The 24,266-nt window shown below is 34.8% G+C and overlaps 1 protein-coding gene across 1 annotated transcript in view; it reads left to right on the top strand.

Annotated features, from left to right (window-relative positions):
- VPS13A (vacuolar protein sorting 13 homolog A) overlaps nt 1-24,266 on the top strand; it is a 98,034-nt gene that overhangs the window by 56,655 nt on the left and 17,113 nt on the right. Inside the window, exons 40-65 of the mRNA XM_072404116.1 lie at nt 1,442-1,534; nt 2,535-2,897; nt 3,070-3,171; nt 4,513-4,668; nt 5,718-5,979; nt 6,157-6,317; nt 7,252-7,355; nt 9,937-10,216; nt 10,765-11,160; nt 11,844-11,948; nt 12,042-12,188; nt 13,012-13,140; nt 14,203-14,336; nt 14,519-14,648; nt 15,510-15,742; nt 16,331-16,478; nt 17,258-17,404; nt 18,790-18,871; nt 19,040-19,109; nt 19,590-19,698; nt 21,206-21,319; nt 21,408-21,553; nt 21,631-21,712; nt 22,041-22,154; nt 22,772-22,847; nt 23,403-23,566. Coding sequence (XP_072260217.1) covers nt 1,442-1,534; nt 2,535-2,897; nt 3,070-3,171; nt 4,513-4,668; nt 5,718-5,979; nt 6,157-6,317; nt 7,252-7,355; nt 9,937-10,216; nt 10,765-11,160; nt 11,844-11,948; nt 12,042-12,188; nt 13,012-13,140; nt 14,203-14,336; nt 14,519-14,648; nt 15,510-15,742; nt 16,331-16,478; nt 17,258-17,404; nt 18,790-18,871; nt 19,040-19,109; nt 19,590-19,698; nt 21,206-21,319; nt 21,408-21,553; nt 21,631-21,712; nt 22,041-22,154; nt 22,772-22,847; nt 23,403-23,566 — 4,047 coding nt within the window. The remainder of the gene's footprint in view (nt 1-1,441; nt 1,535-2,534; nt 2,898-3,069; nt 3,172-4,512; nt 4,669-5,717; nt 5,980-6,156; nt 6,318-7,251; nt 7,356-9,936; nt 10,217-10,764; nt 11,161-11,843; nt 11,949-12,041; nt 12,189-13,011; nt 13,141-14,202; nt 14,337-14,518; nt 14,649-15,509; nt 15,743-16,330; nt 16,479-17,257; nt 17,405-18,789; nt 18,872-19,039; nt 19,110-19,589; nt 19,699-21,205; nt 21,320-21,407; nt 21,554-21,630; nt 21,713-22,040; nt 22,155-22,771; nt 22,848-23,402; nt 23,567-24,266) is intronic.

Below are 24,266 nucleotides of genomic sequence, written 5' to 3'. Positions count from 1 at the left end.
CCTTTCTGATCTACAATCAGGCACTTTGATTCTACTTTACCCCTCTTTAAGTTTGCTGCTAAATTCCTATATTTCTATTATCTAGCATCTAGTATTTAGGCATTCCTCTATTTGATAAACTTCACTTACCTTTTCAGGTAATAAGCATTTATTAATTATACTTCCCCCCATCCAGCCAATTCCATGCAGATTATCTTTATTTATTATTACACTACACTTACATATGTTAGTTTTCTCACTCATACAGCAAGAGCAAACATATTCTTGAGCATCTGGAATAGAGGTCTGTTCCACTATCCTCAGAAAGAAGTTGGCTGCACGGGACTAGAGTGGAAGCAGGAAGCCTGAGATATCATTCTTCATTCTGCTGCTTCCACTCCTGTCCTCTGCAGCCAACTTCTTTTTAGGGATAGTGGATCAGTGGATAGTGGATCAGCAACTCTATTCTAATTGCTCTAGATTGTGTTTGATCTTTCTGTATGAGTGAAAAATACTACATATGTAAGTGTAGTGCAATATTAAATATTCTTGATCTCAGTCATCACCTTCACGCTAATTTCTAAACATGTAATCCTAGCTTTATGCTAGCATATTTTTATATTACCGTTTACACCCGTGTTTCTCATCTTTTCTAACTTAAGGGAACCCCTTCAAATAATTCCATGTCTTCAGGGAACCCCTGCTAGAATTACAATATATAATTACTATATCCACAAGCATGTCCACATCAAATAATAAATTAGTGTGGTGGTCAGTTGGAAGAATGCCTCCCACATTGACAGGTCATTCCATTTTCTTTTTTCCATTGCAATCTAACAAAAAGAGAGAAAAGTTAATTAGTAGAATCTTTTTTTGTGTAGTAGATCAAGGCTTTGCGTGATTAACCTGTGATTGCACGTCATTACCACAATTAAGTATTTCTGAACTCAAACCTAAAACATCATAATAAAGCAGATAAAATCTGCATGACCCTGCAGGCTCCATTAGTGACAATTTTCCCCATAGTGGTAGAGTAGTGTAACATTATGAACATTATGTCATACACAGTGGTAAACTACATTCCCCATCTATGACCACTGCATTCCAGTAGGAAGAGCAAGGAATGCGTGCATGAAACTATTTCAGTAAACGTATATTTGAAACACCACTGGTCAGTTCTTTCAGTCCATTTGCACAGAGATGGAATTGATATGCCAACTGTAGTTCTGTAATTAGTAGCAGTAAACCTGATTCTTGCATTTCTCTAGAACTAGTTTACCAATACTTTTTTTGTTATAAATATATATTATAAAACTTTTAATATTGGTATGTGATTTCCAGCTGTATATATAGAGTGTAAAAAAAACTTCCCTTAACTTGCTCTACCATAAAAGCTTTTAATGTGGAAAGTAGTGCAATACAAGTGCGTGCAGATGGTACATTTTCATATTGTTTCTCACAGGTATTGCAGCCGTGTGATCTCTTTTTCCAAAGTAATCAGCTTACTGGTGAGCCACAGAAGATTGAACTGTCCATAAAATCACTCATGTTAAAGGTAAGATTTTCGATTAGGAATTCTTTGATGTAAAGTATAGGCCTATGATAAATTAATGTTTTAGATGAACTTGGCTATATCACATGGCGAATATTAATGCAGGACATTCCATCAGAAAAATGATCTGGGATATTGCTTCCCATCTAGCAATAAAAAAAAAACTGTCATGAGATTTACTGGGAATTAACAAATAGTCATTAAAGTAAAACCTTTTTTAGAAAATGCAGTTATAAAATTGTAAGTGCCAGAAAATAGTAATAGATTTTGTCTGTTCTGATTAATTAATAATGGAAAGTGCTTTTTTAAGTTTTAAATAGCAATACTCTATTTTATTTTTTTGGAAAGACATGTAGTCTTTTTGTAGCTGCACTGTAATTGCTACATATTTATGTGCTTTATAAGCAGCCTTAAAGCAAAGCCCCAGTCTTGCACAGTTGTACAGTTTCTCTCTTTAACATTGATTCGCTTCAGTTAGTTGGTCCTTCTCATCTCATGCCTGGAGGATAGCTTAAATACATATGGACAGTAGTGTACCTAACATAGGTCACATAGCAGGCAATATGTGTACATGAAACTAATTGGGTGTAGGGAGTGCAGAGTTCTGCAGGACAGAAGAGCAGGCTGCTGTGTTTGTATATATTGGTTTTGTTAGGTCACTGTGCTGCATTGGTCTCAAAACTTATTGGACCCTGTATGAACAATCCATTTACCCTGACAGTATATGGCCTCTGTTCACCTGCCTTCATAGTCTTAATCCATGTGTTCTGCATACTCTTACAGTACTACAGTAGTGACTCCCAATAACCTACTTACACTGCAGCCTGTCCTGCAGATGGCCCAGGATTAAAGCATGTCCCCAAGGAGACATGATTACTGTGCTTGGCAGATCCTGTACAGCATATATTATTCTGCCTGTATGATATTATTTTTGTATTGGTGAATTTTTTTATTTTTGTGTGGTATGTTTCTTACATCTGCATATACAACTTACATTTTACAGGTTTCTCCAGTCATTATAAACACCGTTATCACGATCACTTCAGCCCTTTCATCTCCTAGTAAGGAATCAATAAGTGAAGCAACTAGTCCTGTTCCAGCAGACCTGTGGAAGAAAAAAAATGTGGAAGATTTAAAAATGTGGTTTCTGGAAGAACAGACAGAGAATAATAAGAAATCTGGGGAAGCAAATGCGTTGGTCCCAACAGGAGAGACCTTAAACCTCAGCATTGAATCAATCATTGTTACTTTAGAAGCTGGTATTGGTCACAGGACCCTGCCCATGCTCCTAGCCAAGTCTTCATTCAAGGGGAATGTGAAGAACTGGAGCACACTTATTAATCTTTACTGTCAGCTTGAACTTGAGGTACAGTCTTCATTTTTAATAAATAATTAATTGGGTTTTTTCATATTCTTGGTATTTCTTTGGCAGATAGGGTTAATTCATGTACAGAACGTGTGTGTGTGTGTGTGTATATATATATATATATATATATATATTTTGCAGTATTTTACAGGTTAATTTTGTTTTCTTACAGGTGCATTATTTCAATGAAATGTTGGGTGTCTGGGAGCCATTACTTGAACCTTTGGAAGTGGAAAGAAGTGATGACTTTAGACCCTGGAGCCTTGAACTTAAGGTATTCACATGACAGTATGTCTGGGTAACAGAAGTCTTCTGAAATATGTACTGTTTGCGCTGCCCACACATAGTAGATTTAAACCTAATGTAGGTGTTAGTGGAGAGAAAGCTACATGTATTTGTATGACTTGCTTAGTGTTGACTAGACAGCTAGCAAATGTCAACAAATGTGCCTACTATTGTTGTTCTTACAACTAAACACTGCTTTAATGTTTAAAGTTGCTGCCTGGAAATCCCTAAGAAACTGTCAATTCCCTCGTCCTTCTGCATGAAGCACTTCCTCCTTCCAACAAAAAGCCTGCTAGGGATTTATTGCTCATTGTAATCCATAGGGAAATTTTTACCCATTTCCAGTCCAGATAATCCGTGTCAAGAAGAACAGATGGAGAAATCTCCTTTATAAGGACACAGATGACGTTTTACACCTCACAGAAAATTTTTCAATATTTCTTTATTAGAAGGTTAATGATAATATCGTCATTTACAAAAACAGTTGCCAAAATATATATCAGATCCATTTTACAAAAGATCTATCTTATCTATACCATAGATTATATAAAGAAAAGGATTAGGAAGGGAAGAAACGGTGTGCTAGGGAAGGAAAATGAAAATACAACATACTAACATTTATAACAATGTCTGACAGCATTATAAAAACACGATTCCAAAAAGAACAGATGGATTTGCAGTATCGAACTAAATGTTGAATTATACCTACACTTCTGCAAACACTCCAGCATTCCTTCAAGCGTTGTTCAGAAATATGTGACATTTTAATTGGTGTTAGGTACCATTGGTTAATTAGTCTAAGGTAATAATCCCAATGGTCCACACATCTAGTATTTTTATATGTAATAGTTAGGGGTAATGACCATTTAGAGGGGAAGTATAGTGACTTCCAGACCTTGTTCTCATTTTATTATGGGTTGAGTTTTGCTGAAAACCGCTTTTTGGTTTAAATGGTATAAAACATTGTGATTCCCATTTCCTGAAATGGGGGTTGTTAAAGAAGATATAGAACTTTCAATAGAAAGTCTAGAATGCATTGGGTATGCAGTTAAGCAATGTCATATTCTGAGGTAGGTAAAATTCTGTTATAAGAATCTCATATATTTGTTGAAGGGATTGGAATAATCTTTTTAACTAACCAGACTCCCTCCATTCTGAAAAAAAATATTGTATACCAGAATGGTGTTTTGATGGTCTGTCTTCACCATGCCATTAGTGTCTACACAGTATATTTGGATAATGTAGTGTATTGCGAAAAATGATTAGATGTGAATTTTATTTTAAAAAATGCCTTTAGGAAAATACATTTAACGTGTGTCTTTTATTTTAGATGAAAAAGAAGTTAAGGAAACAGACTGAAACCGATGGAGAAGAGGAGAATTACAAAATACCAGATTATGTTACAGTAATCAACATATTTTCCAAAGACCAGCTAAATATCACACTCTCTAAATGTGGTATAGTAATGCTTGGCAACCTGTCCCAGGTAGGAAAATTATATTATATAGGAATAGGATATATAAAATCTGCTTACCCCCCACTCCACTCATCACTCATGATGAGTCACAGTAGGGGGGTTTCCAATGGTTGTGTAATTTTGGACCCTTCCTGGTAACCATTGCTGACCAAACTGTTATTATGCAAATATCTATGTCACTGATAAAGCCATGGAGCATTAGGGTCATGGAATTTGTCCCAGTAGCTAGCGTTTGGTACAACTGCTTAGCAACTGACAAATTAGTGTAAAAATGGAGGAAATTGGGGATGCCATAGATATGTAATATATGTGTGAGGGTCTGGCCACAGTGGGAACACTGGTAACATTGATAAAGAGGTGGAGGGGTTTAAACAAAGTGTTCCTTCTTCCCAAACTAAGACTTGCTACCACTGCCCACTTGCCCTAAAGCACCAGCTTTTAGTAAATGCTAAATTATGTCAACGATACGGGGGAGATGTTGTAGGGGTAGGTATTGTTGAATCTGTCATAGTCTATTGCTTTGAGTTCATCCATTTTGATAATTAACCTTGTCCTCTGAAGCAACAAGGAGGAAATGTTTTTTCCCCAAAAATGATATAAGCTGTCTAGGAACAACCTGTAAATGTGATATAAAAGTTTTTTTGGGATGTTAATGATCCCAGGAAAAGAGAAAGTATGGCCACTTGCATAGAGGGTTTAAAGGGTACATAGTATAGTTCATAATATATGTAGAAGATGTCAGCCCAATATGGTTGGATCAAAGGACAGCTCCACCAGATATGAAGGTTAGCACACTCGCATTCTCTGCATCTACATTCTCTACATCTACATCTCATCTCTGTACCATCTTAAAGGATCCTACATGTTTTTCCCTGAATATAGCTTGGTATGTATGATCTTTGTGCTTACATGAAAACGTTTTGCCATTCCTCATCTGTGTAGATGCAGTCCAAGCTGCTATGCCCTTTTTTAATATATATAGGGTAGATGTCAACATACCTTGAAGTAAGGTTTACATGCTAGACAGTGATTTTCTCCTATTATTTTGTTCCCCATAGGCATTTACTGAAGCAGCCAGCAAAACATCTGATATCTTCAAGAAAGACCAAGCTCCCTTTGTAGTTAAAAATTGTTTGGGTCTTCCAGTTTGTGTTAGCCCTAGTGAATCATTCACTCCTTTGAATGCTGGCCATGGATTGAAGAGTCTAGAACTGCAAAATGGGGAGAGTCTTAATTTGGATTATGTTCGTGCGAAGAGCCAAACTGATCAGTTCTCTGCCATGACCAGCCTCAGCAGCAAACATTTTTACATCCAGCTCAGTAAGTGAAATCCACCAGATATTGAAATACTGTTTTTCTAATTCATGTAATAGTTTGTCAAGTTTATCAGAATTGATAAATTGCATACAGGGAGTATTGCCTTCCTGCTCAACTGGTAAAGATATAATTTCAGTCCGCCCCACTCTCTTGTAATAATTCATTTGTCTTCTGTTCTAGTTCCTCAGAATCACTCTTTTACTGAAAAAATTCCCTTAACTAAAGTTGGTCGAAGTCTTTACAGCGTGAGACATTCAGATTCTGGTGTTGAGCGATATGTTGTTTGCCAGATTGATACTGTGGAAGGAGCCAAATGCACAACAATAAGATCCCCATTACAGGTGTGTACTGTGCAAATATTGTTATTGTATATAATAAAAAAAGATGAAATTCTAGTATTCAGTTTTTATTTATCTTAGTATTAATAGTGAATATTATGCAACCATGTTGTATTAACCTCCTGAGTGGTACAGTTCTGTCTAAAAGCGGTACATTGTTTTTCACAAAAATTTATTTTACAGTATATTAATAGTATGAATATAAAAAAAAAAATTGGAAACACAAAATCAGGTCAAAATAATAAACTAAATATTAAAAAAAAAAATATATATAAAAAAAATAAATAATATACTCATACTATTAATAATATACTGTAAAATAAATGTTCATGAAAGACAATGTACTGCTTTTACACATAAAAATCCACTGTATTGCATTCTATACAGTTATTTTGTATTGAATGCAATACAAATGGATTTTGAATTTCCCGCCCCGCCAGCAACGTGCGCACACATCGACGTCACCGTGTGACTCGGGGTTACCACGTTTAGCATCTTTTTCTACCCCGAGTCACACTCGGGGGTACCGCCCAGGAGGTTAAAAATTACTTTAGCATCCATGTTGCAAACATGTAAGGAAACTCTAAATGAAAATTAGTTTAGAGGCAAAGACAATGCTAAACTTTACTTCTCCAAAACTAGTATGCAGAAAACAAGACAGGGATTTGCTTACTCCAGTCTTCATGGACAGATGCTTTTCTTTAAGTCAGATCCTTTTTAAAATTAAAAAAATACATTGTTTTTCGAGGTATTTTTATTTAGTATGCATAGTAAGTTTAAAATCCAATGTTTATAATGTATTTGTTTCCAAGTGAAAATAAGCATTTATACATATAATGGCTGCCAGTTTGAGTTTCTGAAGTACATACATCTCTTTCCCACCAATGAAACCTTGAACCCCCTTGGTTGACTTATATTTTTTTGTTTTTCTTTGTAGATCAGAAATCATTTTACTATTGGATTTCACGTTTATCATGAAGATACATGTCTTGGGACTGCTGAACCAGAAGATGATTTTAACATCCCACTGTCATCCTATAGGTAATCCTATATAAGATCTAAATTCATGAAATGATAATGCTTTGCTATTCCTTGGTACCTTTAGATTTTTTAATTCATTATGTCTTTGATGACTAGGTAAAAATATATGTTTTGTTTTAATTGCCTCCTAAAATAAAACTGTATATCTGCAGTGTAAGATCTTCTAGTCCTAGAAGGTTTGGAGTGAAATTGTGTGGTTTTGTAATTGTAATGAAGCAGTTATTTCTTTATCTAGATAGCCATCTTTTTATTAAGACACAGTGGAAAACAAGGCATAGTCAATAAAGTCAGTAGGAAAAGGGAGGATGAGGAAGGGTTAGTTGCAAGGAGAATACTGGTCACTAGTCTTTTACCTTCTGTCTGCTTTTTTGGGGAAACTTTCCAGGGTGCAGTTCTTCTTTAGCTTTTCCAGCCCTTTATTTCTTTACTTTGAAGTGTGTACATATACTCTGTGGATAAACCATAGATCTAATAAACAATTGGAGATCGAAATGAAATAATGGAATTAGTTGTGCAATTAATGTGCAATTTGAATCTGTTTGGATGTTGAAGAACACACTTTTAACGACTGTTATGGTCTGTCTATTTTTCTTTGTTAATTGCCCTTCTTACCAATATGAGAATATTATACTAATTCATGCAGTGCATTATCGTCTAAATAGTAATTTAGATGCTGTATTAGCACAGTTTTGCTTTATACAGATTGAAGGTTTGTAAGTATACAGCAAAGTTGACACAGTGACCCTGATTTATGAAAGCTCTCCAAGGCTGGAGAGAATACACTTTCAGAAGTGAACTGGGTGATCCAGCAAACCTGGAATGGATCTGGTCCAGGATTCAAAACATTTGCTAGCAAATAGAAAATTATTTTTAAAAATCCATTCCATGTTTTCTGGATCACCCAGTTCACTTCTGAAAGTGTATTCTCTCCAGCCTTGGAGAGCTTTCATAAATCAGGGCCACCAACTCTGGGAAATGTTTGCATACACTTTAGGGGGTTCATTTGGTTCGGTTACAGTGGAACAGTTGTAAGTTTTTCCCTATAACAGGCATTTTCATATAATTCACACATATATATTTTATATATATAACATATAATAGAATATCTGAGCAGGCTAAAATGGTGAAAAAACTAATACAGTATCTACTGGTAGATGTGATACACTTGAAAAAAATCACAGGAAACTTTACCTTTTGTTAGAAAAAAAAAATATCAATAGAGGTTATATTGTACTGTAGAAAAGAACTTTGGTCTCGGAAGCTGTTATCACCACCTTTAACAAACAATAACTTGCTTTGAATGACTGCCCAGCAGTCTTTGTCCAGTCCTTCAAGATAAACTCCTTCTGTTGCAAGATGTTTGTGAATTTCTTTTGCAAGAACTGGCCATTTTAAAACACTTCTAGAATTCAAATCAAGGGTTTAATTACATCAGCCTATAATTCTCTATTTTTTTGTTTTCATCCATTCTGCGCATAATTTGCTAGTGTGCTTCGGATCACATTGTGTATATAGATTCATTTCTAGATCAACTTTGACTTTCAGACAAATGGCCCCACATTCTTATCAAGCAGACTTTGATGCAGTAAATCATTTATAGTTGACTTAATAACTGTAACCTCTCCAAGCTGCAAAGCCCCAAATCCTTAATATTTTTACCACCTTGATTCACAGTTTGCATATGTTTTTCTCAACTAAATGCTGTCTTCCTTTTGTGTCGAACATGCCAACTGGTACTGTGGATAGCTCAATCTTTACTTGTGTGTTTAGTATGGGTTTCGCCTATATGTTTATGACAAACTGTAACCTAGTTGTAATGTGCTTTATGGACAACAAATGTTTTTTCCTGGTGCACCTCTCATTCTGGTTAAATTGGTGCAATCTCTTTGTGATCATAGTTGCAATCACTTTGATACCAGCTATTTCCACAGTCACTTGCTTATCCCCCAAAACAGTTTTGTTTTTTTCTGGAGTCTTCTTTTAGCATCAGATGTCGGTACATGCAATTAATGTATGATTAAAAATGTATTCTTTTTGTTAAAAAAAATGAATGTATACTTTTATGACTGACTGTCAGGAAAGTATCAGAACATGTGTTATGTGATTGGTGTTTTTCTATGCTAGTAAACGTTATGTAATGTATGGATCTCATGGCTTAGCATACTTAGCATAATGCACATGTTCATCAATAATTATGTTAGTACATTGTGTCACTATTATTATTATTATTATTACACAGCACTGAATATTAAATAGGGGTTGCAAATGACAGACAGATAGACAGTGACACAGGAAGAGGAGAGGACCCTGCCCTGAAGAGCTTATAAGAGGTGGAGGAATCGCTTCTACTTTATGTATATAGCAGTGGAATGTTTTGTACATGCAGTATTCCAAGACAAATATATGAAACAAGACAGGAATGTGTTCCTTTTTTTATATGATACTAATAGTGTAGCAAAACTGTTGATTTATTTCTTGACTATAATTCAGGTAAACTAATTGTGAGCTGATGGAGCTTTCTGACTACCTAAACTCTGGTATTTTGGACTTTCCTTAATTTTTTTATTTTCAATGCTGGCAGATCAACGCTATGCTTAAAGCCAGTATCAGGTGAATATGAAAAATGTGAGGAGATTGACTTTGAAGATTTCCTGAAAAAACAAGGCTCATTACTTGCAGCAAAATGTCAGTCTCGTAAAAATAACATGGAATCCCTTGTTGTGAACATTGTGCCGGTGATGGATGTCCTGATATCCTCAGTTTGCACTGATGAGAAGTGGGACCTGCCATATGTTGTTCATCTGTGGCCCAGTGTTATCCTTCGCAACATGCTTCCTTACCAAATGACATATTCACTGGAGGTATGTGGCTTCATTTTAATTACACTGATTTACAAATGGTAGTTTAATGTAACAGACATGGAAGTGTGCATGCCACCTCCTAAAGAGCAGCTATAATAACAAACAACTTTCGGTAATATTGTGAGCATTCTGTCTGGTTTATTTGCCAGCCTGAAAACTCACAAAATGAATCAATTTTTATCAATGGTAGAATTAGCTCAAATGATCTGCTTATCATTTATAATATGCTCTGGTTACATACCCTCCCTAGAAGCATATGATATGCTACAGTATATTTTGTGCCCCTTGTAGTTGTTGGTTTACTTGGTAGCTATGTCCTACTTCATATACTAAAATGCTAAGGTAACTATAAGCCTAATGTAGCTCATAACACAGATTCTCTCATATGTGCTAGCCCCACTTAGTGCTCTTTTATATCACAAACTGTGACCTGAACTTCTAGCCCCCAAGGAAGATGTAGGCATTAATATTATTGCATTTTTAATCTTTTCTGTAACAAAAATAATATTGTAGTAAATCAATATCATTTTGTTATTTGATTTTTTTAGGGCAAGGAAGATGGACATATTCCAATTGAAGATGGTTGTTTGGTCCAAATACACACTGCTGTAATAGACCAGACTAAATTGAAGTTACGTTTATTAAATTACCAAGATATGAACTGGGAAGCCATGTATGCAATCAAAAGCAATCAGCCAGAGATTCATTTTGCCACATTGCGCTGTGTGTCAGATCTTGACAAGATGGAACTGGACATTGCTATCCATGTCACTTACACCACAGGGCAAACCATCCTTGCAATTCACAGTCCATATTGGATGGTCAATAAGACTGGAAGGATGCTACAATACAAAGCTGATGACATCCACCGAAAACATCCTGCTGACCACAAGAAGCCTCTTCTCTTTTCATACAAGCCTAAGAATTTCAACAAAAATAATAAGGTATCACATATAACCAAAAAAGTTGAACCACTCCTTATTTTAAAATGGTGTTTTATCACAGTGCAGATAACACTTTGCAAAGCTTGAATTGCTTTTTAAGTTTATCTTATTTTTCTGGTTGTTAAATTACTGTCTGTATGGGTAAAGTAAAGCCTAACATGTTTTTATACTGTTTCTTTAAAAAATAATATGATTTAACAAAATAGGAAGAGTTGAATTTTGTGAATTAACAACCTTTACACATCAACTACATAACACACGTTATGAGTGCATATTATGGTGGACTTACATTTGTGTAATTTAGCAGCAATGGAATTACAGCATATTTTCTTCATATTTTATTTTATACTATATGCGTACTTTATACTTATTATGATATATAAGTATATATTAGGCATATAGTGTAAAATGGGTAGTTATGCTGATGTGCATTCCATCACCTTAAATTACCAAAAAAATGTTGACATTTGGTCCGAATTACAATATTTTGTATAAAGTTTTATTTAGGACAATGTCCAAGCAGATATTGTACAATCAAGGTAAATAATGATTGGTCTGTATGGCAACATTGCTTTTCTGTACAAATCTTTTGGTATTATTTGAAAAATACTAACAGACTTTTCTTGTGTTTGGTTTGTCAGCGCTAGTTGTTGGCCCATACTTATTATTTTGGTGTTTTTTAGGTCCAGCTCATGATAACAGACAGTGATTTGTCAGACCCCTTCTCTATAGATACAATAGGCACTCATGGTGCTGTCAAGTGCAAGAGCAAACATCTGGATTACCAAGTAAGTTAATGAACTTGTTTAGAGAATTAGCATATTGTTTTTATGATCTTCAGATGAATTTTTACATGATAACCTTTTTTATTGTTTTTATAGGTCGGTGTATCTATTTATGCCAGCAGCTTTAAGCTCACTAGAATTGTCACATTTACCCCATTTTTTATGATCACAAATAGAAGCATTTATAATGTGAATGTGGCTGAAGAAAATACAATGAGAGTAATTAAAGTTCCATCTGGACAGGTCAGTATTCTTCTATTTATTTTTACAAATGAATATAGCAAATTAGGAATTTTAAAGTTTTTTGGTACTGTCTTTTTGTCCATTGCTATATTTATTCTTTTTTGTATCTGTTTACCTATTTACAATGGGTGTTGCTAAATTCCCCAATCTCCTGAAGCTCCTTTGGGCACCTAAATGGAATGAAGTCGAACTTGAATAATAACATAATAAAAATTGGTCACTTTCCTATTTCCCTCTGTACTCCCACAGAACTAAATTTTAGAGATTTAACATTTTTATATCTGACAAAAAACAAATTGGTGTTCAACAGTCCTAATTGTACTTATACTTATTATGACAAATTTAAAAATCAAACCATTATTACTGTGAAAAAAGGAATTGCTGGCATAGCCAAAAGCATCTACTTGGTAATGGTGCCAGGTGCTCTAATTTACTACCTAAAAAAATTACTACGTGGGGAAAATACAGTGAATAATGTGGGGTTTGTAAAAACATTCGTACAAGATACACAAAAATCTCAAAACTAAATTTTCGCCAAAATGAGTATGTTTTTTATCCTTTACATGACCCGGGAAGTCAGTAAAAGTAGAGGGGCATATGTTTTAGGTGCCAGAGCATAGCAATGTCCCTGCTTATCTATAGAGAAATCGCTGGTATAAATTTCTGTATATGAAAGTTGCAGTCAGTAATACTTCAGCTTTGGAGAAACAGTCAGCTGATTATTTCTCAGCGAAAATAGTTTCCCTAGCATAAAGTAGCCATGGATGCATGTAATAAATAATGATGAAAGAAAATAATTTTTTTTTTTTTTTTTTTTTTTTAGTGTGTACCATTTTGGCCTGATTGTGTGAAAAATAAACTGATCGTTGAGGTTGAAGGCTGCCAGGCTCCTCCAAAGGCAATACACTTCGACAAACAGGACAACTGCACTCTGCTTCATCTTGATGATAAGGTCATCTCTTTTGTTTAGCTTTGTCAGTTTGACATTATTCAATACTAGCAGTAGTATCAATAGAGCTTTACAATGTTTTAATTTGTTGTGTATTTAGTAGTATCCACTATTTGAGCACACATGGGCTTATTCACTTCAGTATACATTTGTGTTATGTAAAAAGGACAAATGTATCAAGGAGATAATACATTATGCTAACATAAAACTTATGCCAATGCTTTACTATTAAACAATCATATTATTGGTAAAATATGCTATTCTATTAAATTATGCTGTACTATTAAACAATCAAAAAGACATTCTTACAGCTATCAATGAATTCCACACCATTATAGTTAAGTAATATGGGGTATTTCAGACTGATAAAGGCAGTCTTAGATGTTTGGTTCACTAAAGCCTACTCCAAAATAAATTAGTACAATATATTTGTTCAGAATGATAAATCAAGGTTGTTTTTAATTTTTTTAATTTTGCAATCTGTAAAATTCCCAAAAACTTTTAACTACACCGATTTCTCAAGTTTGTAAGATATGCTAGGTGCCTATATTAGCTGCTTAGGGAATTAGGGATTTGGTTTGGTTTGCAGTAAATTTTACATGTTCGCTGTTCACCTATTTGCACATTTTTGCATGTAACTTTTTCTTCTACTGGTTATTTGCAAATTTTGGTCAATACAAAAGTGGCTGCTAACATTCACTGGGGACTGTGTTCCCATTGTCAGGTAGATAGGAACCAGATGCTGAAGACTACCTGCCATGTATATTAGCACCTGGCCAGTTTCTAAAATCCTATTCCTATTCCTATTGGCAGTCAGTGGTAATGCTATTCATCTTGTATAGTAATAATTGACTCCCATTGACTGAAAGTTAAACGTAAACAGCTGTAAAATAACTAAAACTAGAACTGGGATGTTTCCCATTGTGTACCTTAGCAATGGGCTCTAGGTTTGCATGAAGAGCTTTTCCCCAGTGAATCAAACATTTGCCCACCATTACCTAAGATTATGCAGTGTTGGAGGTTATACCAATATATCTGATTAGTATTTTTTGCTTTTAATTACAGTTTGGAGGCATCCTAGTAGATGTCACCCCAAAAGACCATTCAACTGTTGTCACCTTTTCAGACTACTTTGCAGGGTCAGCTCCATTTCTTATCATTAACGATACAAAGGCAGAGACCATTGAATTTTACCAAAGGTAATACAGTGATAATATTAATTGTTGGTTTCTTCTAGAGTTTCTTCTAGACTTTTTTGCATGTTTGGCACAATTATTTGTAATGCAAATATTTATGTATTAATAGTTGTTTGCATGCTTCTTATAGTGTTTGTCTTCCTTTAACACAAATAAATATTGACTATCCATTGTGTTATTCCCAGCACCATCAATGCAGTACCAGACACATTAGCACCTGGAAAAGCCGCATTATATGCCTGGGAGGACCCTACTAGTCAGAGGGAATTGTCTTGGAAATGTGGAACAAGCACAGGAAATGTCATTCAGACTGAGGTCATTATAATTTTCTATTTTATTTCTGTTAATAATTTGCACATTTCACATTTGCTCATTTTTCCTTTTTGGTTTGCATTTAGGTTGACAGAAGTAATGTTTATGCTGCAGTGCAGCACACTTTCTACAAAATAGATATATTTGTTTTATTTTTTATTTTTATTAATGAGATACATACTAGCAGGAAATGTAATAATTGTTGTTCATACTAATATTTATATATGATATCAGATATATATATATTATATCTGATTTACCTCCAAAATATGTTATATTGTTATTTTAAAATGGGGTTTAAATTGTGCACAACATCCATCTTTTGCAGTATGTCCTCTACCTAACCCACAGTGAATTTGTCAGTTGTCACTACACCTTCAAGCCATCACCTTCAATTTGCCTTGCTTCAGTGTAATGTATCTCTTAACTTGCAAATCGCTCCCTAGGTCTCATCTCTAAGATTTTTAACTCATGTTGCATCTAATGTAGACAGAAACCCTCAAGTAATTTTCTGACCAACTATGAGGAGGGTTGCACTGCAGCTTGCAGCTTAAATGTATTGTTGAAATGCATATGTAAAGTGTGTATCTAACCATTCTTTATCAAGCACATCCTGGTGCTGGACCTCCACTGTAGTGCCAGTACATCTTGTTTAAAACATACAATGAGCCTGTGGATTGGACAGTGATTGAGAAGCAGCACACTGAGGTGTCATTGCTCTTTCCTGTTAGCATATTTGCATGGCAACACTTGGCTACTAGTTCTAGTCCTTTCTTTCCCACCAGCCTTGGTGCAAAAGGCCAATATCAACAACTGACAAATTCAAATATGAAAAGTATAAATATTGCTATTTTCTATGTTTAGGACAGAGTTGAATACCACCGACTGGAGAACTGCATTATCTACATGGTGTCATTCTTGGAAGGTTTACAGCGGATTGTGCTTTTCACAGAAGATGAGCATGTTTTCAATGTCACATATGATAATGAAAAGGCAGAATTAGCAGAGCAAGAAGTGACAATATCATTGTCAAATGTTGGCATTTCTCTAGTAAATAACTATTCCAAACAAGAAGTGTGCTATATTGGACTCACCAGGTAAACTGTTTATTTTACCATGTTGTCATCACATTCCTAATAATAATAAAGAGGCATGATGTAAATTTATAAAGCAATGAATGTGAAGCTCATTGCAGAAAAACGGGCAGTGTTGTCTGCTTGGTAGCTAGCATTCATGCCCTGCAGCTCTATAATCCCATGCCACTATCTGCAAGGATTTTATTTGTTCTCCCTGTGTTTGTGTAGATTTTCTTCCGCATCCCCCCCCCCAAAAAAAAAAAAAAAGATACTGGCATGTTAACTTTCCCTAAATTTGCCATTAGGCATTAGAATGTGAGGTTCCCTGAGTATAGACACAGTAAAAGATTTACATAATATGTTGGCACTTTATAAATGCATGGTAATGATATTGAAACTCCTACAGTGAATGTTTGGTGAATAGTCCCATTAACGTCTCTATAAATGTACTCTGTAGTCTTAATTACAAAATATTTCCCTTTATTTATGATAGGAAGTTCAGTCTATTTTTTAATACTTTATTCCTGAAATTTACATGTTACGTTTGTATACTGTAACATTTTGAAAGAGCACGGTTAAATAATATCTTGTGGCACTTGTGTCATATAGTTCAGATGTGGTTTGGGAGACTAAGAAGAAAACCAGATGGAGGCCCTTAAGTGTGAAGGAAACAGAAAAGTTGGAAGTAGCCTACAAGGAATACAGTGAGTCTGGCCCCACAGATGTTAAAATTGTGGAGTTGGATCCCAATGCCCAGGTAATTCTTGTAAAGTATCCTTTTTATTCTAAATGATAACAACTTGATAATATTATACAAGTGCAGATTGGATGTTTTTGGTAATAAAAGTTAACAAAAACTGCATATTCATACACAGAATATAATAAAAAATATTAGATATGTTGTCTTTATTTGTATTTTAGTGTTATTTTGTATTAGAATCATAGAAGCAAGAAAGAGGATTATGGCAGTACTAGGATAGGTTCCAGCATTATAGCATGGTAAAAGGATTTTCAGTCTTAAATCTTCACCCCATGGAACTCATTTATATGACGCTTTAATGCTCATTAGATTAGTAGCTCTTCCACACAATAAATGGGAAGGTCCAACACTAGTTGTTAGGGCGATCCTTCTCTTGTAAACATCCATGGATAATGTGAAAATAGGTCTTCAGAATTTGCTTTTATTAGTCTTTTGGAAAGGCAGCTTGCTTCCACAGAGATTCCACATTTGAGATCAGCTTGAAATGTTTCTAAGATCAGTTCATTTACAGATGGATTTGACATGCAATTTACCTACTTTTGACTTCTCCATCTGAATTAAGCTGCTTTTTTATTTCCTTTACCTCCTACTGGAAGAGAAGCAGTTCTGACATGACACCGGCCCATAAACAGTTTGGTGTGGATCAGTTGAGCTAAAACATATGCTTTTATGATTTGCCAAGAAAAAAAATTTTTATGAAATGGAGTTGATTGTCATGAGCAAAAGCTCCATTTTTACCTCTGTATTTACTTTTGAAACCCCCCTTTTTTTTGTAGGTATGCCTAACGCCTACTTTTACTGGCATGAAATTTGTACAGCCATCACAAGCACCAGTGAGAAGAAGCTTCTTGCCAGCTTTAAAGATAGAATACTCTGCCTCTGCTCACCAGACTTCAATCAGACTACAGCTCTACAGAATACAAGTATGTACAGGAGACCTGCTCCATTAAATGCTTTTTAAGTAACAAGTTGGTTGATTTGACAACAAAGACTTTTTAAAAACATTAGGGACGTTTATAACTAGAATTCTTAGTCTGTCTGAAGAATTCAGTTCTTATACATTACATCCTTCCCTCATGGGGAAAAAAGGTTCAGATCAGCAATCGCCAAAACCATGTTCCCCGTACGGCTTGGACGGTGGGCGGGTTATGTCTCTTGATGTCAGAACCTGCCCAGGTCTGAGCCTGCGATGGGAGAGTGCGCGAGTTCTGACATCATGACGTCACCTTGGGGGAAGTGTCTTCCCCCTTTCAATGACACATATCTCCCCACACATGCGCGGTCCAGAGACCGTGAAATTAGTGGTCCATTAGGTCTATAAAGTTGGCGACCAGTGGTTTAGATTTCATGGGAATGGTAGAAAAGCATTGCAAAACAGTTATATCAGCCACGGTTGCCACAGAGGATCTTTGCAGATATATTACTCAAGTGAAGAGACAAAAATCTCTGCATTCAGACCTGTTGTCAGCGAGAGTATAAACCTCTGTTCACAACCAACAACTTATATTTATAATTAACTTTGCTGATGTCAAGGCACTAGAACAAACTGTCTTGAAAGGTTTATTACATAAAAAAATTAGGTCTGGGAATTTTTCATTAGTACTGAACGTTTCAATCTGGCAATTATTCAGGCAGACAGAGGTTTTACAGCAAAGGCCTTAATAAGTAAATCCACATACTCAACATGTTTTGAAAAGATCTCTGAAATCTAGCTGCAGTAGATTAGACAGAAAGCAGATAAATGACGTTTTGTATGTGTTCACAAAGTATGATGTACTATTGCAATGCTGTTGTGGTAAATGTAATAATATGTAGATTGGCCACCAGTAAAGATGGCTGATGCATAGATTTGCATTGCATGTAGTAAAGCTAACCACTGGGTAGCATTGCAAAGCAATAAGCAGATCCTCGGTATTCACATAAAAAACATTTAATTAGACTTTATTAGCTTAATAATCATTAAACATTAACTTGAACATTTAACATTTGCATCAACCTGGCCTCATATGGAAAGGCCATATATTGTTAAGATAAACTAAATAAATTTTCTGTCTTCAGCAGAATTGCAATGTTTATTGGATAGCAGTAACTGCTCATCCAGAAATTGCTTACAGTATATAGTTGTATAGCTAAAATACAATATTTATGTAAAATATCTATTCATTTTTTCTTTATATAAATATGAGCCAAAATTTCTTTAGGTGATAGTTATTCCAATTTTAATGATTAAATAGAAATCTTGTTTTTTCCTATGTGTCCCATATGAGGTTATTATTCATAATGTTACTGTTTGATGTTTTTCTGGCAGATACAAAATCAAATTCCTGGAGCCATATTTCCTTTTATATTTTACCCAGTAAAACCACCCAAGTCAGTGACCTTGGACTCAGGTTTGTACTTTCAGTTACATTAGTTTTAATTAACTCAAGAAAATTAGGAATAATTGTATTTTAGAACAGATATTATAATGGAAAAAACCTAAATTAATTTCTAGTAGTATATTGTGATTCCAATGGCTTTTATTTTTTTATATTACCAAATTATTATTTTTTTTTTAGAGCCAAAACCCTTCACTGATGTGAGCATTGTGATGAGAACAGCTGGACATTCTGAAATATCACGTGTAAAGTAAGTCACAACATTTCAAAGCTTTTTTAAATTTACATTTAGGACATTTTATCTTTTGTTTAATATAAATTGCCTATAGCCAGTGATCCTAAATAGTTTTATTATTATAACATATCCATTTTAATTATATTTTTGTAATTAGTGGTAAAAATTATACTGCATTCAAAACTCTAATCTAAGCTTTGTAATGCAAACAAGTGAATTAGCCTTTGTACTCTTTCATGTCTTTAATGTAGGCTGTGAGGTATCTGTCACCCCAGTGTTTAAACCTATTTGACTTTTCCTCTAAATGCATAAATATCTATATAGATATGATATAATCAAACTAAACGTAAAATGTAGTACTGTATTTCCTCATTTGGTAATGCTAAAATTCATTGAGTTGTAATTATTATCTTCATTTTTTGTCTAGCTTTATTATTCTGATACATGAAAAATGCTGAAATGCATGTACTACAAACTAGTATGCTTATCTGACAGGTACTTCAGGGTTCTAATTCAGGAAATGGATCTCCGAATAGATCTGGGATTTTTGTATGCCTTAATGGAGCTCTTTACTCAGAGTGAAGTTGTGTCCAAGGACCAAGAGGTAAGGCTGCAATACTCCATGTGTGCTATTTTCTCTTTAATTTTTATTTTAAAATTTGTGTTAAACTGAAAAATGTTTTCTTGTATTTGTGTTTGTATCTGAAGAATTTTACATTTTTTTTCTTATTTTGTGTTGCTCTTCAAATTCATCGGGAAATGTTGCACCCAATTATGATAGTCACAGTGATCATGCAGGCCCAGAAACTCACATAAAAAGATTTCACTGATAGAATCTCCTAAAATATAAGAATTTACCGGGAGATGTAACTCTTCAGCTTGTTTTACAAACAGGAAAATCAGTTTTAATACATTGACCTGATCCTATTGTTCATTGAAACCCAAACAAATATCTTCTCTTACCTAATCTACTACTGAAAACTGTTCAACCCTAACTTTGTCTTGTAGCATGGGATTTTTACATGCCCACTATCACTTCACCCCAAAATGTATAATATACACATTTAATAATAAAACATCAGACAGGTGAATGTGGAAACGTTTTGGTTTGGCCTGGGACCTTTTTTGGGGTTTAAATAAAATTTAAATTGATCTTTATTAACTCATAAACAATAAGCATCGTATAATCAACAGTCTTAGTCATTCCAGACTCAAGCACCATAAATCAAATAAAATTGACCATCTTAAATTTTGTAAAACACTGTCCACCCACAAAGTGGGCAACAATATCAAACAAGCAGGCTCAAAATCAAAGCCAAACAGAACAAACCAGACCATCTTAAATCGTTTTAAACACTGTACACCCACCAAGTGGTCAACAATACCCACAATATATATAAACCGTGACCTGGCGACAGGCTTGCAGCTTGATGTATTAGGTAAAACTTCCACAGGTCCAAACTAACAGCTCCATGTAAAGGCTGGCAGATGTATTGATTGGATGTTTATTTACCCCCCAAAGTATCAGAAACCAATCAGATGATCAGCTGTGGCTCACTCAACACATCCGCCTCCCCTTTCAGCTTCTCCCCAGCATCTCCAGTCCGATTTCACTGTGAAAGAGAAAAGAAAAAAGCCAGCATACCAGTCCAAAATTCTGACTTTCTTAAACACTATAAATTAAATTTCAATAAAGGTATTAAATAAAGAAATGGGGTGAGGTGGGGGTTTACAAGAATTCTAGGACAACATACTGCATGCAAGAAATATTTCTGTTTTTACCCCCTTTAACTTTCTTATCTTATATTGTGAAAACAGGGCACTGTAATTATACAAGTGATTTATCTGAGTCACCTCAGTGTCAAAAATACTGAAATTAACTGCTTTCTGTGGTCTCTGGTGGCCATTTGAAAGGTAACAATATCTTGATAAGATTATGTGCTGGGTCCTTCAGAAGAAGCAGATAATGAGATCTTCAGTTAGAAAGTAGACCCTGGGCAGAGTCAATTTACAGCTTTTGCATATTATACTGCTAAATATTCTTTAATGTAAACAGCAGGATTACAGTTTGACATTAGACATAAGACTGATTGTCAACTATGTTTCAATAGGTTGTACTCTTCAAGAAAGACGTGGAGTCTCTCCAAGCTGAATTAAGCACAGTGTCTTCAATTAATATCTCCCAACTCAGCTTGTATGAGAATTTTCATATATCTCCAATAAAGGTAAGATGTAGGATTGACGTGTTACTTTGTGCCTAAATGTTAAATATACATATATATTCTGATCTGCTTATTTTTTCATTTTTATTAGTTGCATTTAAGCTTCTCCCTTAGTACTGGTGGAGATGACGGAAACAAAGAGATTCGGGACAAAGAACTTATACCGGTGCAAACTTTAAATCTTCTTCTAAAGAGTATCGGTGCTACACTGACTGATGTGCAGGACGTTGTGTTCAAGTATGTGCTCTTTAGCTTGACACCTATATAGTAATATGTCTCCCAAGTTATTGACATTTTTGTTTTTTCCATTTTAGACTGGCGTTTTTTGAGATTCAGAACCAAATTTACACGACACAAGAGCTGCAGTGGGAAGTTATAAGGCATTATTCACGACAGGTGAGTAAATTTTAACATACACATACCTTGGAACAAACTTGCATTACCTATTGATTGATAGAAAAATGCCCTATAGTATCAAAATTTATAATACTGCCAAACAAGACAATTTGTCAACAAATAATTTAGGATAAGGACAATTTTACTTAATTTAAATTAAGATTTCACAGTAACTTACTTCTACTGTTTGTTTTGTGGTGTGCTGGTTTGCAAACTCCCCATAATGGGGGTCGTTGCAAGTATGTGTGTTTCTCCTCTCCTCTCCTCTCCTCTCATGCTGGTAGTTGGACTGTTTGGTTCCACATTTTGAAATTCTGCCTTTTTTTAGGCCATTAAACAAATGTACGTTCTTGTTCTCGGCCTTGATGTGCTGGGGAACCCATTCGGTTTGTTTCGAGATCTATCTGAGGGAGTTGAAGCTTTCTTCTATGAGCCTTACCAGGTAATAAATTTGTTGGTGTAATGAAAGCTTTGTAATCGTTTAATATTTCATATTGATATAGAAATATCTTTAATATAATAATAAAAAATACAATAGTATAATCAAACTAATGTTTTATAGTTATTTTGCCCTAGGTTGCTGGTATTTATGTTCTGAGCACTAGGATTTAGTAAGAGTGATATATGTATTGAGTTCTTATTTATTGTGTAATTTCAGCACAGAGAATCCCAATGCAGAAGATAAGCCTGTGTAGGTTTTTTGGCAGTATAGATTTCTCCATGCTTTCCTTTATAGGGAGCGGTGCACCAGAATGCAATGGCACCAAGACCATAACGTTGCCCTAGCGTTAGCAGTTCAATCATGTTTATAACAGAATAAAAGTGTTTTCCCTACCTATAGCAGTTACTAGCTAAGTGTGGGTTAAAAAATACCTACATTATTCCTGTAGAATTTTTTCTAATACTATCCCTGTTTGGTTATTGTTTGAAAATCATTGTCCCAGTTTCCAACACATTACATATGGTGGGTCATGTCCCTTTAGATGCATATAATAATAAACAAGAAACATTTCTCTTATAGTTCTTTTTTTGTGATGTTATTTTATTAATTTACTATAGGGAGCTATTCAAGGTCCTGAAGAATTTGTTGAAGGAATGGCACTAGGAGTGAAGGCACTTGTTGGTGGAGCAGTTGGTAAGTTGACCAATTAAGGGCAAGTTATTTTTATTAATTTATATTTTACATACTTTTCTTTTCCCAAACATAAGCCAAGTGTACTTTATACTCATGTCACATGAGTATATAGTAAAGCCATTACCAAACATTAAAACCCTCTTTATCAAGTGGTGATGGAGTTTGTTAGCCACCAGATTGTTGACCTGAGTGACCATAGGTAAATGTGTTGTGCTCATGAATATGTAATATTCTGCAAATATAATTGCAGAGCAATATTAGTAACTACAGTTCTAATTGTAAGATAACTGGATCATGGTCATCATTTCGTAATACTTATATATATTGCTGATTTTTAGATTGTACCATCATATAACTATTGATTTTATAAGTGTCATGTATATATCCTTTTTAAACTAGACCAACAAAAGATGTGTTTTGTAAAGACATTTCAGTTTTATCAATGTGGATAACTGTATTCTCACTTTTTACAACTACCTTCTGTATTGTAACGGTTCACAATGCCCCTTAGTTTATGTTTCTGGATTTAATCATAAGTTATGTTTGTTGTAATAGGCGGCTTAGCTGGAGCAGCATCCCGAATCACAAGTGCTATGGCCAAGGGTGTTGCAGCCATTACTATGGATGAAGAATACCAGCAGAAAAGAAGAGAAGCCATGAACAAACAGCCAAGTGGTATCAGGGAAGGTCTTACCCGAGGAGGCAAAGGCCTTGTATCTGTAAGAAATTTTTTTTAAATTTTTTTTGGGATGTAAGTAATAATAAAAAAAAACAAAGACAGCATTACCATTGGAAATCCCTATTCACTCATCACATAGATTTATTATAATAAAATCTGTCATTTAACATTTAAAACTTCAGACCACGGAAAGAGCTCACATGGATTGTATTGCTGACACCAGTCAAGGTGTCTTAACATAATTCTCCTTCTATACTTTATTAGCAGCCTAATAAGATTGTGTTATTGAGGGTGTAAAAGAAAATTGGTAAATGCCTGGAATGCTGCTAGACCCTGGCACTAGGGGCACATACCTAGGGACAGCTTTATAGTAGTTGCTTCAGGCATTGCTCCTAACGGCTGTGCTATTACTGCTTTTTTCTAACTTAATATTCCTCTCTTAATCCTTAGAATATTTGGTTTCTCCTTCGGAAGATTTGGGTAGTTAATTTTGTGCAGATTTGTGGAAATCTGTCAAATGTAAAAACGTACTTGTTTCTGACACTGATTTATAATTTTAACTCTTAATGCTGATTGATGACTAATGAGATTTTATATTGCATGCATATTGCACTTTTAGAAACATCATGCAGTGTACCTACATAGAGTATACAGTGTACTGAACTAAGTTGGTTCACTGTTAGGAAAAGTGATGCATTTAGTTTTTAAGCTTTTGCTGGACATTGGTAGTTCTTTGTAAT

This window comes from Pyxicephalus adspersus, chromosome 3 (assembly GCF_032062135.1).
Source record: "Pyxicephalus adspersus chromosome 3, UCB_Pads_2.0, whole genome shotgun sequence".
Lineage (NCBI taxonomy): Eukaryota > Metazoa > Chordata > Amphibia > Anura > Pyxicephalidae > Pyxicephalus > Pyxicephalus adspersus.
Note: the sequence above shows the minus strand (reverse complement) of the source record. Positions and strands in the feature narration are given on the sequence as shown.